Here is a 16,469-nt window from a genome sequence, read left to right on the forward strand (position 1 = left end):
CCCTAACAGCCCTAACAGCTGCTGGAGTGGTATTTCTAAAAGGCCAGTCCTGCCAAGTCAGTCCCCTGGCTCAAACCCTTCAAAGACCTCCATGATCTAAAGACAAAGTCCAGGTTCCTTAGCAAGACACAGGCCAATGGAGACCACCCTCTGCAGGGCTGAGCAAGCGAGGCGCCAGGTGCAAATGTTAAGGAGACAAATGCTCTCAGGTGCCGACCTTGAAAAGGGGTGCCGACCTTGAAAAGGGTTGCCACCTTAAATTCTGTACCCTAGTGCCTGCACTGCCCTACTGCCTCTCTAACATTCTGGCTTCACAGTCCACCCCCTTCCACATTCCAGGCTTTGGTGCTTTCAGTCTCCTTGCTGCAGTATCTTCACAGACACTAAGAAGCTTCTCACAACTCAGTGATCTTGAGAGAGCCTCCTCCTAACCTCACCTCTATGCCTCCCAAGCCCTGTGGGCATAGAGGTGTATCTCTACTACAGATCTGACCACCTAGATCCTGCTGCTCCCTGGAAGCTTCTCCAGGGCAGGGAGAGTGTTCCATTTTCTTTTTAGGTGTGTCCAGTGCTTCAGGCAGCATGTAAGAGTCAGCAGGTATCCTGTCAATGTTATCTGAACTGGAAAAGTCTGCTCCGGAACTCCCTTGAGGCAGATCCATCATCCAAGGCCCCCAGCTACCACTCGGCCCCTTCAGAACGGGGTGACCTCTGAGGATTGTGATGCACTAGGAGTGAACCAGAGCAAGCACTTGTCCAGAGCTGGGGTAAGGAAGGGGTAAATGTTAAATCAGTTCTCCAGGATGGTGGTCAGAACACTAGCAAATAATTCCCCTCCTGACAAATTCATTCGATGTGAGCCTGCAGTTTTCACAGGAATTCTAACAGCCTGGACAAGTGCTAATTTCCGAGCTTTCCTTCTGCCAGATCGCCACCAGGCTGGTTCATGTTTGCCAATCTTGTAGCAGTGATATGTTCTCTAACAGGGGACATGAGTAGCTTTGGGAGTTATTCTAGGGGTTCATAAAACTGTTCTCGGGACCATTTTATGAGAAGAAGTCAGTAATGTACCCCCTTGGAGAGTATCATCATTACCAGGAGAGAGTTGTGGAGTTTCTACACCAAACCTCTTTGAATACTATTTAGGAGGGACCTGTCAGAGAATAAGCAGCTTTGAATAAAATCCAATGTCACAGTTTAATCTTTTTAGGGTCAATCAAGCACTCTTGTAGCCTAAAATTTGGATGAGGATAGGACCTGTACTATACATATGGCTGTATATTTTTCACTCAGGCAAAACTTACTCAGTTTTTTCAGTATTTCTTCCCCAGGGCTGGCACAGTACCGGCACACAGTAGGTACTGTGACATCCTGTAGGTACAGACTGGAAAATGAAGTAGTGGGGGGCAGATTGGAGCTGGAAGGGCTTGTCCCCAGAACTGCAGAGCTGAGGGTGACAACCAGAACATGTCACTTGCAGAGTGGCCCTGGTGTGCCTGCTTGCCCTACACCCCACATACTGATGTCCAAACCAATGGCTGGTGGACATGTGGAGGCCATTTCATGAACCGAATCAAGTAGAAACAGAAAAGCTGGCATCTAACTCCAAACTGAGAATTACTGTCACTCCTCTTGGTGGGACTTGGGGAAGCTGCTTTTCTTGGTGTGCCGTTCTCCTCTAGCTAGCCTTCTAGTTCCCTTCAGGAAATTCAGTGATGATGAATCAGCAAACGAAACAAAACACCAAATCCACCCTGAAACTCCCCCAAAGGAAAACACTACTGTTCTTCTCGAAAAAGATGACGCTTTATATACGCTAATGCATAGTATATATAAAGCAGCCATAGACTATCATTACCTGATAGGAAAAAGGACAAGAAAACCCCTGTGCAGACCAAGATGATGTGGCCAACTCACACAGGGTTTTCCATAGAACTTAGGAGTGCCTGGGCACCCCCTTTCTTGGAGAGCTACTAGGGGCTGAACCCGGGGCCACATGCATGCTAGGTAAGTGCTCTGCCGCTGAGCCCTCCTCCTCTCCCCTCCTGGGTCCCTAAAGTTCTTTCATCATCTTTCCAAACACACACAGGGTCCTGGTCAGGGGCCTGGTTATAGGTTCCATGTGGTCTTTTGAGTCATTGTTAGAAATGGACAGGATCTAAAGTCCAACTCATGCGATTCCCATCTAATCAAATTTTACAGATTCCGTTGATAAGGCCAAAGAGTTTTTATGAATAATTAGAGGACATGGCTGGTAGAGAACAGAACTAAAAATCGTACCTGGTTTTCTGAATCCCAGATCTCACACCATATCGCATTAATATATTGTATTTAAAACAACTGCAAAGGAGGAGGAAGAGTGGAGCGAGTAGTCATGAGGGGAGGAAGCAGTAGCTGTTTCTAAGATACGTAGATTTGCTTGCTCTTGGTTTCATTTTTGTGTTTAGCATAGATTAGTTTTCCAACTTCAAAAGTGACCAAGCCCAAAGCTCTTCTCTTTGGATCTGCAACTAAATCCTGATAGATCATCCAAGGAAAACTCGTAGAGGGGCAGGAGGGAAGCTTGGGCATGTGATAAGTGCTAAATGGCTTATGTCATCATAAACCAAGCACAAGGGCTGGGGATGTAGCTCAGTGGTAAAGTGCTTGTCTCTAATGCACGAGGCCCTGACAAAACAACATCCCTAGACAAGAACCTATTGTTTCCAGACTGGGTTACAGCTCAGCATTAAAGCACTTGCCTAGCACAGGTGAGGCCTGGGGTTCTGATCCTCAGCATCACATAAAAAAACAAATAAATAAAACAAAGATCAAATTCTTAAAAACAAAACAAAACTATTGTTTCCAGTAAGTGTGGGAAGGATTTCCAAGGAGAAGGTATGAGTCTTGAAGGACAAGTGGGGGTTGATGCAGTAAAGAAGGGGATAATTGGGGCTGGGGCTCAGTGGCTGAGCGCTGGCTTCACATGTGTGAGGCACTGGGTTAGATCCTCAGCACCACATGCAAAAATAAATAAAACAAAGATATTAAAAAAAAAAGAAGGGGATAATTGTGGTCCCTCTAGGATGGGGGTTGGGGGGTTGTGGTGAGAAATGGCCTGGAGAAGCAGCTGGGGTCTGGCCTGAAAAATCATCTAAAAGGTTCTAAGCTGCTGATTATCAGAGTCAGATTTGCATTTTAGATAGATATCTTTAGGAACCAGATGGAAGATAGATCTTGAGATTTTTTTTTCAGTTAGAGAGTGATCATTTAGATTCATTCATTCATTTATTCATCCAAATTTATGAAGCCCACTAATCTAGACAAGAAAAGATCTCATCAACCAAGATGGTGTCAATGGAGGTGGAATCATATAATCAATAAGACATACTGAGGCGACATTTGAGAAGTACGTAGGAGTTAAACATCAGCAGGACCTGATGACTAATGATGTGGAGGAGGGTAAAAAGGAAAGAGAAGCATATCCATGGATGGCTGAAATGAACACTGTGTCCAATATTTTAGGATTATATAATATCGAAAGGAATTGTCTGTCAGGAGCCCACATGCTAATGCACGAAGATCAAAACAACCTTCATCTGCAGCATCTTTGAAACAGGAGAATACTTTGGAGTTTGTTATTTCTCCAGGGTAGAGACATAGACCTGCTCTAGGGAAGTAATTGTATCATCGACCAAATTCTAGGCGGAACCGAGAGAGGCTGAAATAAAATAGAAAACTCTTGCTGGGTCTGTCTCCACAGACTCAGAATTCTAATTTTGTTAAAATGGGGTTGCTTTCATGTAATTTTAGAATGAGCTTTGAAAAATGGAAAACAGCAAGAATAGCAGGTGAACACAGATGGGTTGGGGGACAGAGTGGATTGGGCAAATTTTTATAAAAATATAAGGTATCTTTTCTAAAAAAAAAAAAAGAGAGAGAGAGAGAGAGTAAGAGAAGATTTTACTAATGTTATTGTGAGAAGCCAAAGACCTGATCAAAGCATTTTTTTTGGGGGGGGGGGTGTACCAGGAATTCAACCCAGGGTCCCAGGTGTGTTTAACCACCAAGCCAAATCCTTAGCACTTTTTAATTTTTTTTTATTTTGAGCCAGGGTATCACAAAGTTGGTTAGGACCTTGCTGATTCACTGAGGCTGGCCTCAAACTTGTCATCCTCCTGCCTTAACCTCCTAAGTTGCTGGGACTATAGGCATTTTTGCTTTTTTGATTCCTCATCTATAAATAAAGAACAGCAAGATTAAACAAAAAGTGATATGATTTAAAGAGGCAGGTGTGGTGGTGCACGCCTCAAAAAAAAGAATCTTTCTTTTTAACACTGCACTGTGTTATATACGTGGCTACATCTTGCTGGGCAGATTGCCCAGTTTGTCTCTTGCTCTCACCATTCTGTAAGGTGAAAGGGTAAAAAGTAATATTTACAAACCTGGGAACAAATTAATCCCTGGAGAAATCTGGATTGATTTTTCTCACCTGTCCACTTTGGTTTCTGCTCGTTGCCACAGGGCGAGGCGTGAGAATCATGTCTTGAGTGGAATGCTTGCCATGTGGCTCAGAGACCTGGCACTGGGTATTCTCTGTCCTGACCATCCATTGTACATCTGTCTTTCTGGTAAACGGCCTCTAGGAGTTTCACTTCTGGGAACCCATAGGGAGAGCCCTGATTACAAGAAACACAGCAAACACACTGAAGTGGACCTGAGATGCCCCAGTGGGAGCCTGTCCTCATGCTGTGGCCCTTGTGCTGCCTAGGAGCAAATGCTTTAGAGCAGAAATGCTTTTGTGTTTCGTTAAATAGCTAAAAACAATGGCTCTGAAGAAGTAAAGCTGAACTGAAATTGAGCAGCAAGCTTTGCTCCTGGTCTAGCGTTAAAATGAGTTCTCGGCCTTGGAGAGGCCTTCAGCTGGTACTGCTCTGGGTCATATCAGAGGCACCTGTGAGCAAGGACCATGTGTTCGATGCAGACCCCAAAGTGCCAGGAATGGCATCCAGAGAAGTAGCTTTAGAAGGTGATGAATTTCATTCAAAATATTTTCTGTTCTTATTTTGATCCCTTCCTGCAGCCTCAGTATGAAGGATTGAAGCCTCCGGGGCTGACAAGATGGCAGGAGCTTCCGGTGGGGAAACAGGGGCGACTCTGAATTACTTGGCTGAGTCCCTTTGAAGGCTGCAGATACCTCTACCCTGTGGAGGCTTTTCCATGAGGCTTGGGGAAAAGGGTAGCTTTTTAATTTAGGAGAGTAGAATAAGGAGAGAAGGAAGAAGCCACTCATTTTCTGCTACCATGTCCCTTTCCTTTCTGTGTGATGACACTCAATTAGTAAGCAGGTAACAAACAAAAGGAAGAATAGACTTCACCCCTCCTCAAAAACAGCAGCAGGAGGCTAGTCCCCTTTTACTGAATACCCTGGCTAGGGTGTTATAGTTAATTGTAAAATACAAGAAGCTACGTTCTTATGATGATGGGTTTTCCCATCACCTGAAAAATCATGTACTGAGCGCCTCAGTGACTAACCAGGGTAAAATCACCTTCTGAGTTTAGATCTGCATCAGCATCTCCCACAAGACTAGAAGCTCAGGTTACACCTTTTATGAAGGGCAACCAAAAATAAAGAGTTAAAACATAAGTATAAATTAATAGCCACAAAATGGAAAGGATGGTGTGTGTGTTGGGGGGGGGGAGCTATTAAAACATTTTTGTGTGAAGCACAATCTTAGGAGGACCGCAGAGGACTTGCAAACACTCAGTAGGATCAAATCAGATGAGTCTATAGACATTGTTATTTGTCAGATTACATCACACTAAATTCAAGAAATGTAGATGATCTGATGATTAAAATATTGCCCCCAGCTTCCCTCACATCCACTACAAATGCTTCTGCATGTGCCACTTTTTCAGATTTGGTTGTTAACTGTTAAAGAGTTTTGGGTGCTCAGCCTTTTTTCTGCTACAATGATAATAAGAGTTTTCTCTCCAGGAGTTCTGGGCAAAATTAATGAGAATTTTTATGGCCCAGGAAGAGAGAAAAACAAACATCCAAGCAGGAATCTGGGATGCAAAGCAGAGGATTAGGAGAGTGAGCAAAATAACTGATTTGTGAATAAGAGCCACTCATATGCAAGAAGACCAAAGTTGTTAATGATTTTTTTACTGCTGACTTCTAAGGGCTTCACCACAACAGATCAGCAGCCCCAGGAAAGCCAGGGAGAGCAGAGGGTCTGAAGTGAACTTGTTACCAGGTGTCCCTGCTGGGCAAATAAGTCCCCCAGTAAGTGAATTCTCCAGATAACTGAAAGCTATCCTGTAACTGGTAAAGCTTTTCTTTTACTATGTTTGTGAATTGTCAATCAAATGATTTTCCTGTCATCTTCAACAGAAATGACACACACACACACACACACACACACACACACACACACCACATACTTAAGAAAGTAAACTTTCAATATGATCATAGTAAGATTCTGCAGATAAGAAAACCAGGAACCAGCAAGACCAGGGATGCATTGCCAAACACAGTTGGTTGCAGCTCTGGGGCTACTGAGGGGCACAGAGAAGAGTTTTGAGCTTCCATTACCTGCCTTGGAGTTGTTCTTTTTCTGATTCCCTCCTTGTAGGGCAGACAAAGCCAGGCACTTAAACTCATGCTTTTAACTTCAGGAAAATTCTTCCCTCCCCCTCTCTCCCTTTTTAAAATAAAATGTGAACAAACTTGTGTGTTTTGTTCTCTTTGCAGCAAACTAGAAATAAGTTGACCAGAAGGAAAAACAAGGAACAATTGCGAGAGAAGCTGTGACGTTTCTTGTACAAAGGTGACAAAAGAAATGAGAATTGACAACTATTAAAAGTTTTTGTTTTTGTTTTTTTGCTTATTTCTCATTTCTTGACTATATGGTGGTCTTGGGTATCTATAGAGTCAAGAAATTAATTTATTTTCTTTCTTTCCTTTCCTACCCTTCCTCATCATCCCAAATCTTTTTTTTTTTTTAAATACTGGGGATTGAACCTAGGCCCTGGCTTAAGTTAGGTAAGGGTTCCACCTCTGAGCTACCTCCTCAGCCCTTTCAGTTTTTATTTTATTTTTTTAATTTTAAGACAGGGTTTTACTAAACTGCGCTGACTGGCCTCAAACTTACAATCTTCCTGCTACAGCCTTCCAAGTAGCTGGTAAATATAGACGTGCACCACCACACCTGACCCAAACCTTCTTGACATTTAACATGGGAATATGGTTTTGGGGTGTTTGTTTGTTTTGCTGTGCTGAGGATTAGATTTAGAGTCTTGTGCATGCTAGGCAAGGATTGTATCACTGAGCTATGGCCCTAGCCCAAGAGCCCAAGTTCTAATGTCAGACTACTTAGTGTGAATCTCAGTTTTCCACCATTTGTTAACTGGGTGATTCTCTGTATTAGTCCAATTTTCTATTGTTATAACAAAATACCCTGAGACTTTGTACTTACAAAGAAAAGAGGATTATTTAGCTCAGTTTGGGAGGCTCAAAGTCCAAGATCAGGGGGCCCCATCTGTTTGGCCTCTGCTGAGGGCCTCCTTGGCTATCTCACAACATGGCAGAGAAGCAGGAAGGAAACTGGCTGCATGCAGAAGAGGCCAGTTGGATGAGGTGACTTCCCTATACAACAATTCTCTTTCAGGGGAACAAACTCATTCTGAGAGACTGCTATTCGTCCCTTTTGAGGATGGTGTCCTATAACCTCATTATCTTGCATGAGGCCCCACCTCCTATACCCTGCCTTCTGGGGACCAAACCTTTAGCACATGAGCTTTTGGGGAACACAGTCAAACCATAACCTAACCATATCTCACTGAGTTATTTAAATTCCTTGTTCAACAGTTTACACATCTGTTAAATAAGAAAATGAACACAATCCACCCAACAGGATTATAGTAGGAATTATTTATAGTGTTCCTTTGAAATACTAGCTATTAGTGTCATAAACCTTCATCTCATCTCACAAGTTATTATCTCAATTCAACAAAAATACAATCTCTACATCGCTAGATACGGCACGTTGATCCAGAAGTCTTAATGGAGTGTGGCTGGTCTAACAGGTTCCTAAGTGCATCACAAGAAAGTGGCCTTGTGTGTTCAGTCCACGTCTGGCTGAATACGAGGAAGTTTGACAGTGCATTTGGTCCCACCTTTCAGTCTGTTCTGTGTAGTTGACCTTGAATTTCAGGCCAGCCTGGGGTCACCATGGGCCAACCTCGGCACTTCAGCAGATCTGATGTGGTCTACCTAACCTATGCCATACTGAGTGTGGTGCAGCCTGGTGCTTTAGAAGCAGCACTTCCCTAGGACAGTTCTGCTGTTTCCTGAACTTCCCAGATCTACTCCTCTTTATCCAGAATACCTTTATTTCCTCACTGCCTAGCAAACTCTCACTTGAGCTTCCAGATTGTGTTTAACTCTCCCAGGAGCACAGGGAAGGCAGTTCTGGTTTTTGTTTTTGTTTTGATCCCTGGGGATCAAACCCAGGGCCTCTATCCCTGAGCCACACCCCAGTCCTGGAAAGGCATTTTTGGATGCCCAAATGATGGACAGGCCCTTTGTAGTGATTTTAGAATTAGTAAATTGCACCTGGGCACAAGAGTGCATTCCTGTAATCCCAGTGGCTTGGGAGGCTAAGGCAGGAGGATTGTAGATTCAAAGTGAGCCTTAGCACATCTCAAAATAAAAAATAAAGGGGCTGGGGATGTGGCTCAAGCAGTAGCCCGCTCGCCTGGCACGCGTGCGGCCCAGGTTTGATCCTCAGCACCACATACAAACAAAGATCTTGTGTCCACCGAAAACTAAAAAATAAATATTAAAAATTTAAAAAATAAATAAATAAATAAAAAGAATTGGGATCCTAATTAGAATAAGTTATATCAATGTATGTATGATATGTCAAAATATACTCATTGTCATGTATACCTAAGAAGAAAAAAAAAAGGACTGGTGATGTAGCTCAGTGATAGAGTGGGGGTTCAATCCCCCCAACTCAAAAAAAAAAAAAAGAATTAAACCACTTGCTCAGGTTTTTTGGTCAATGTTAAGAGTCAGATGAAATCTGGGCTCCTAGAGATTTTGTTCTCAACTGAAAATGGGCTAGATGTGAATTCTTTCATCACTGAGGTGCCAAGTAGCAGTTACCACCCATTTTTGAAGGCTATTCCAAAGGAATCTTATAATTTTCGTTTGAGTATTATGGGGCAAGCAGACATAACATGTAGAACTGGTGAACATATGGACAGGTAGCAGAGAATTATTATTTTTCATTAGCTCTGAAGTTACTGCAACTTATTTGTTATCATGATAGAACTCTAATGGACTGTAAGGCTCAACTGTAGCCCCCACAATGATCTTTTAAAACCCTGGCAGATAATCTTTACATAGCATGAATTGTGCATTTTTGCATTTTTCATATGATCAAAACAACAGGATAGAGCATAAGAAGATTTTATAAATATAGACAAATAAATATGCACTTATTTCAAAACCTGCATCTATAAGCTACTTAATTCACTTTCTTCCTTATCAGTCCATTATAGCAGTCAGGTTATTTTTTTCCTTATAATTGATGATATACAGTTGTAATGCAATAATTCTGCATCCAGGACAAAATGGGACAACTTTACTGGGGAATCAAATGGATCAAATTATGCATAATAAAATCTCACTATTATGTATAATTATAATGCACCAATTTTTTTAAAAAGATGGGCCAGCTTACTCATGCTCATCTATTGAGTCATTTAAATATCAAAAGATGACACATATTACCAAGACAAACATAAAAGCCTTTAAATCCTGTCTTGGAGCAGGAAAACACTCAAAACTGTGATGACAAAAATTTTAACTCGTCTATCTCAATTTCTCATTATTATTCCAATTAGTTTTATGGTCACTGTATTTATGGAAGTTTCTCACTGCTGCTGTTAACTCAAGTCACTGTTGAGTACACAGGCTCACATGTTTATCTTTTTCCTTATAAAAATGTTAAACCAGCAGCCATAAATACAACTTCTTTGTTTTAAAGAGGCTAAACTAAAACAAAAGTCCTTGCCTGGTGTAGGGCAGGTATTCTGTAAACTTGAAGTACTTTCTTACACTGATTGTTTTTAACTTAAATTTTGAAAGAATTTTAATTCACAGAAATGTGGTAAAAATAGTACATGGAGGGAAGCCTATCGAGCATAAACATGATGCAAATATCAAAAACTAAGAAATTAACACTGGAATAAGTTTATTAACTGAATGACAGGATTTGTTAGGATTTTACCAGTTTCACTACTAATGTCCTGTCTTGGTCTCAGAATCTAATCTGTGACACTATGTTACATAAAAATGTTTAAATTCACTAACCTGTAGGAAGCATGTTTTCATTCACAGGCAAGTAAGCATCAGCTTCTATAGTGACTTCATGGTCATATATATTTGGGGACCCCTGGGAGGGAAAAGGAAAAAGAAAAAAAAGACTTACTGTTTAGTCTTTTACATATTTGCTTTGTAACATTTCTTGTAAAAATGTTTTCAGGCATTGACAAAAACTTTAGAAATCCAGTTGACCAATGATACTGAGTAAGCAGGATCATCTAGTGTAGGTAGACTGGGGCCTCCAAACAACCACTGACACATGTGAGAGAAGCTTTCAACGTGTGACCCCAGCATGCATTTTCTTTTCTAAGTGGAATGCGAAGGTGAGAAGTCAGGGAGACCACAGTGGCTAGGAAGCCTTATGGTTCCCGCTTTTTAATGGAGGGGTTTCTGCTACTCTGTCAGATAGCAGGCACAGGGAGGAGAAAGGATCACTCACCCAGAACGCAACTCCTGGGTGGTCAAGACACTGCCTCCAGGCCCACTAGAGGGGGACACCTGTCACCCCTCTCCCAGCTCCCATCTAGAGGCTCCACTCCCTGCCACATAACAGAAGCCCCAAAATCAAAAATTCTGTTGCCTTTTTGAGAGAGTCAAAGGCTAGTACAGGCCAGGCAAGGTGGTGCACACCTGTAATCCCAGCTACTCCAGAGTCTGAGGCAAGAGAATCATAAATTTAAGACCAGCCTGAGCAACTTCTGAGAACCTGTCTCCAAATAAAATAATAATAATAATAAATAAATAATAAAAATGGCTGCAGAAGTAGCTCAGGGTGCAAAGCCCTGGGTTTGATCCCTAGTACTGCAAAAAAAAAAAAAAAAAAAAAAAAGGCTAGTACAGGAAACCTGAGTCAGTGGTCAAAAGGCTTGGAACCTAGTTTCCACTCACTAGGGAAGTCATGTAACCTCTGGAATACTCTCTCTCTCTCTCTCTCTCTCTCTCTCTCTCTGTGTGTGTGTGTGTGTGTGTGTATGTGTGTGTAAAATTGGGATTATGATGATCCCACTTTTTCTAGGATTTTTGTGAGGCACAGTTTAGTAAGGGCTACTTGCAAATCAGAAAATAAATTTATACATGTATGTTTTTAATGCAAAGGATTATTTTTTATTATCCATAGTAACATATTTTAAAGCTCTTTGGAAAGAGGAACCAAGAGAGGGCTTTTGCTTAGTGAAGCTCAACAATCAGCCTTCCCACCCTCTCCACCACAACAAACAATTATCTGGCCCAAAATGTCAGTGGCTGAGAAACCCTGAGCAAAGCTAAACTGAAGCTGCTGCTGAGTTGCAGAGAGGTAAGCAGAGGGGCAGAGGGGCTGAGGGCTGCAGGCTGACGGGATGCAGATTCTATGGTGAGAAAGATTCAGGCCACACAATCAAATGGAGTCATTTTAAGGCGAAAGAACAAGATTTGGGGACCATGAGATTCCATGTTGAAATGTGGCAAAAACTGGCTTAATGACACTGCTGGAAGGTTCTGCTGCTGCAGAACTGACATCCCCTGGGAGAGAAAATGGGTTTGTGCTGGGCTGGGGTTGGAGGAAATGGGGACAATATGAGGACAGAGAGCTCTCTGCTGCTCATGCTTCCTCTCTTAGCCACTTTTTTGGTTCCTGGTCTGACTTGAGAAGGCAGGTCCAAAATGGGAGGTGGCGTGCACCCAGGTCCAGTGTAGCTCAAGACATCAGGGTGTCTCTCCTGGATAGAGGCTCCTCCCTACTGCCATGCTCTTTTACCAGGGTGGTGCTGGCACCCAGGAGGCCTTTGGGACTAAAGGGAAGGAAGATGAGAAAGGGAATTTAGAACTATTTCCCCAGCTCTATTTGTTCAATGCTCAGTTCAACAGGAGGGTTTTATTTTGCTTCGTTTTTCAGTGCTGGGGTTTGAAACCAGGGCCTTGCATATGTCAAACAAGCACTCTACCACTGAGCTACCCCCAGCCCTAACTTGGAAGGTTTTATTCAGTCCAGGCAGCAGCAAGGAAGGTTGAGTACAAAGCCATGAGGGTATTAGATTGACATCTACAGCCCACATAGAGGACTGAAGAGTCCCAGGAAAGGACAGCCAGACCAAAAGAACACCTCCATCCTTTCTTTGCATATATGAGGCTTGAGAGACACAACCTCTCCTACACCATCCAGTGAGCAAAGCCTGCAGGAGATGACTCCTGGCCTAGCATTTATCAGGTCTTCACTCAATTTCCACAGGTGCCTGCCTCCTTCCATTCTTTTTTTTTTTAAAGATAAATGCTCACTTATAACCAGGATGCTATTCTGATTTCTATGAGCATAGATGAGTTGTACATGTTCTAGAACCTTCCATAAATAGAATCCTATGGTAGATATTCTTTTGTGTCTCATAAGGTTTTTGAGATCACTCATGTTATTGGATCAGTAATTTGGTCCTTTTTATTGTTGGTAATATTCTACTCTACCATTATGTCACCATTTGTTCACCCATTCTCCTGATGGGTAGATGGACTTGTGGATTGTTTATAGTGTTTCACTATCATGAACAAGGCTGCTTAGGAGTTTCCTTTTCTCTTTTTCTTTTTTGTTTTGTTGTTTTTAAAGCAATGGGCAGGAGGAAATGAATTAACAAAAAAAGTCACATTGCAAAAAAATGGATGAGTCTGACTTTATAGGAAGAGGCTGGGAGGATCAGGAAAAGAACGCTTACTGTGCTCCCAGTGGCCTCTGGGTCACCAAGTAGCACTAATATCCCTTCCTTAAAGAGAAGCATGATTCAGTTCACTTCTGGCCTGGAAAACTCCAATGATCTGCTCTGGTGGAATATTACTGTTAGACCCATTTCCGTTCAAGGTTGATGAACACTTGGCAAGAAATGTTGACAAACAAACAGATCTTGAGATCCATCTCTGAGTTCAGTGTTTTGGTGAACTTTGCTCGATTAATACCAGTTTGTAACATTAGCCATTTACAAAGCCCATCACAACTTGCATAGAGATTTTAAAACCTTTTCTGTTCATTGCCACAGTTTCTGCCTTAATTCACCTTTTAATGTGCCTAGCAGGAGTAACAGACACTGTTGACTACTGCCCAGAAGTCATAGAGCCTTTCCCTTCACCTGTACCCTCCCTTTCTCCTGGGAGAAACTTGACTTGTTGATTTATTCTATGTTAAGTCATAGATTCAGGCAAGGAACCTTTTCCCGAGCCCTAGAGGCCAAATTTTGGTTGGTCTAGATCAATCATGGCAGTCTCAGATTCCCGTTGGCAGAGAATGAGTCACACTTTTGGCCAATGAAATGTGAGTCTTCCAGGAGCTTCTAGAAAAGGTTGTACTTGTTCTTAGAAAAGAAACATTAGAGATATGAAAAAGGTAAACATCCTCTTTTGTCTCTGGGGGTGACTGTATGAGGAGGTGACTCCTGGAGCTGTAGCAACCACCCTGTGACTGAGGGGGAAAACCTGAAGACAAAAACCAAAACACTGGGTTGGGGTTGTGGCTCAGTGGTACAGCGCTTGCCTGGCATGTGTGAAGCATTGGGTTCGATTCTCAGCACCACATATAAGTAAATAAAGGTCCAACAACAACTGAAAAAAAAAAAGAAAGCCAAGACACTGAGGAAGTAGAACGGAAAAATGGAAGAACTTGGTTCCTTGATGACGTTATCTACCTAGTGGTACCAGAACCACAGCTATTGCTTTTCATCTCAAATTCCACTAGGCCTGCTTTCAGAGGACTTTAGGTTAAGTTTCAAACAGTTCTCACATCCTACCTCTCAGACCCCCCAACACACAAACTAGAAGTAGCAAGCCAATGCTTGGGCCCCAAAATAGAAAAAAATACCATTTGTTAGATTTAGAAAACAAAAAAAGTGAACAGATGTAACATGAGCTGGCTACTTTGTTCATTTATTATTTTTGTGCTAGGTGCTAGGAATTGAACCCAGAGCCTGTGCATGCTAGGCAAGTGCTCTACCAGTGAACCACATCCCGGCTAATTACTTTAAATATCATGTTTTGAAGTATTTCCCTGGAGAGGGCTTGACATATGATAATGCTTCCCAGGATAGGGCAAGGGATATTCTGAATATGCAGCGGCTCTTGACCCCAGGCCTGGTGACCATCCATTCCTACCCAAGTGCCCCCAAAGGCTGGTGCCCTTAATGCTGAGGCTGGTGGTTGTAGATTTGAGCTGCACTTACTAAGACAGTCTAAGAAGAGAGATTTATATTGACTGCTCTTCTGGGTGGGGTCTCTGATCTAGGAAACTATTCATCCTCTGCAAAGAGATTCAGAAATATCTGTCACTCCAAGTCCCTGCAGGATTAGAAAGGTGACAAATGCAAAGAGCCTTAGTAAACCTTAAAATCCCATTTTATCTCCTTCACTGGAAGAACACTGGCAGATGGAATACTTCATGTGTAATTTCTCTTTCTATTTCTGAATCAATTCATTTAGATCATTCCCAAGGTTATAAAATAATATGTCCTAAGCCTATCAAAATTCAGAAAACAGAAAAATCATCACAATTTACTCTCTACCTAAAACAATATAATGTGTTTTGGTTTGTTTTTCTTTCTCTATTTCTGCCCTTTCTGAACTCATTTTTAAAAGTAGATGCTCTTACGAATGGGTGTTTTTGTTTTGTTTTTAGCTTTTGGTTTAGTTTTCAGATTTCAGGAAGGATGATGGATGTTCTAGAGAAAAGATCAAACAAGGGAAGAGCCATATTTCTTATTTTTAAAGGGAAAACTTTGGAAATTTTATCAGAACCAATTACCTCTGTTATTTAAGAAAATTATCCACCACCCCTCCCCCTAAAAATCAGCAGCAAATTCCTAAAAGTTGGGGAGGGCAGAAATGTAAGCTAATACTTGTTGGCTGTACATAGGCTTGAAGGAAATCATGCCCACATGATTCAAGTTGAGTGGACCATGATTTCTTCAGATAATGAGGAAGTAACAGATAGAATCTACAGAGTTGGGCTCAGCTTGTTTTCTGCCTCCAGTGGTGGCCTCCTCAATAAGCTGAAGTGTTCCCTTTTGAAGGGAATGAGGTGGCTTAGAGGGGATCGCTCAAGGGCACTGTCAGTGGCTCTCTACCCCGTGTAGGGAGACATTTTAAGAGTCCTCCTCCTGGGGCTTATCCCTGTGCTGGGTTGATTTCAATGTCTTTACTGACAACTTCATAAAGTGCTTCTGACAGGGGCTGATAAATAATAGGTAGCTATTATTACGAAATTAAGAACATGCCTCTTATTCTAAATAAATCAAACAAAAATAAAAACCTCTAGATCGTCTAAATCCAGGTCTAATGCTCTTTCTACTGTCCTGTGCAGGGCATGACTGGCCACCAGAATCCCTGGAAGGAGCTGGTGGGCTGCACAGTGGGAGTACACAAATATTAAAGGGGCTGGTTTAAGTATAATTTGGAGGATTATATCTGCTTCCTTAAATGGAAGTAACTGGAGGGGGATGTAGGAGTACAATAAGGGAAGCAGATGTGAGCACATGCTGCAATCCGATGAGAGAAGTTCTTGAAATAGCCACGGGAACAGATACCCTTCTTGACAGTACAATGTATTCATTCCATCTTCTTCCTCTATGACTTCCTTTTATTGAACACCTAGTAGGAGCCAGATGCTCTCCTGGGCTCTTTTCATCATTGTCAGGACCAGAGTAAGTCCACACTGGGTTGGTCTCTCCAGTCACAGTCCCTGGTTATTCCACGAAGCAAGTTACAGCAGGAGAGAAGGAGCGAGTTCACTTACCTGGCCGGCCAGGTTGAAGTAAGCATGGTTGGTCAGACTGACTGGTGTGGTCTGACTGGCTTGTGCTCTATAGTTGACCACAAGCTCCCTGCCATCCAGGGTGTATGTCACCCAGACTTTTAACTCTCCAGGGTAGCCTTCCTCACCAGCTGGACTGATACGGGAGAACTGGACGCCATTTGAGAGCACCTGAGGGGTCCAGAGGACCTAGAAAAAAAGTGTTTTCAAAGCTGCTTATTTGCTTCAATCCCAAGTTAAATGCCACATTTCAATATTTAAGGATAACTGATTCCAGAAAGGGAGTTCATCAATCATCAAGGCTTGGATTAGTAGCCGGGATTTGAACTCATCTAA

General features: G+C 42.3%; 1 protein-coding gene across 1 annotated transcript in view; it reads right to left on the reverse strand.

Annotated features, from left to right (window-relative positions):
• Positions 1-16,469, reverse strand: part of LOC144249699 (galactose mutarotase) — a 53,352-nt gene that overhangs the window by 23,589 nt on the left and 13,294 nt on the right. The window contains exons 3-4 of the mRNA XM_077791838.1: positions 16,116-16,322; positions 10,367-10,448 (exon numbers count right to left, since the gene is read on the reverse strand). Of these exons, the coding sequence (XP_077647964.1) occupies positions 10,367-10,448; positions 16,116-16,322 (289 nt within the window). The remainder of the gene's footprint in view (positions 1-10,366; positions 10,449-16,115; positions 16,323-16,469) is intronic.

The sequence above is a fragment of the Urocitellus parryii genome, chromosome 12 (assembly GCF_045843805.1).
Source record: "Urocitellus parryii isolate mUroPar1 chromosome 12, mUroPar1.hap1, whole genome shotgun sequence".
Taxonomy (NCBI): Eukaryota; Metazoa; Chordata; class Mammalia; order Rodentia; family Sciuridae; genus Urocitellus; species Urocitellus parryii.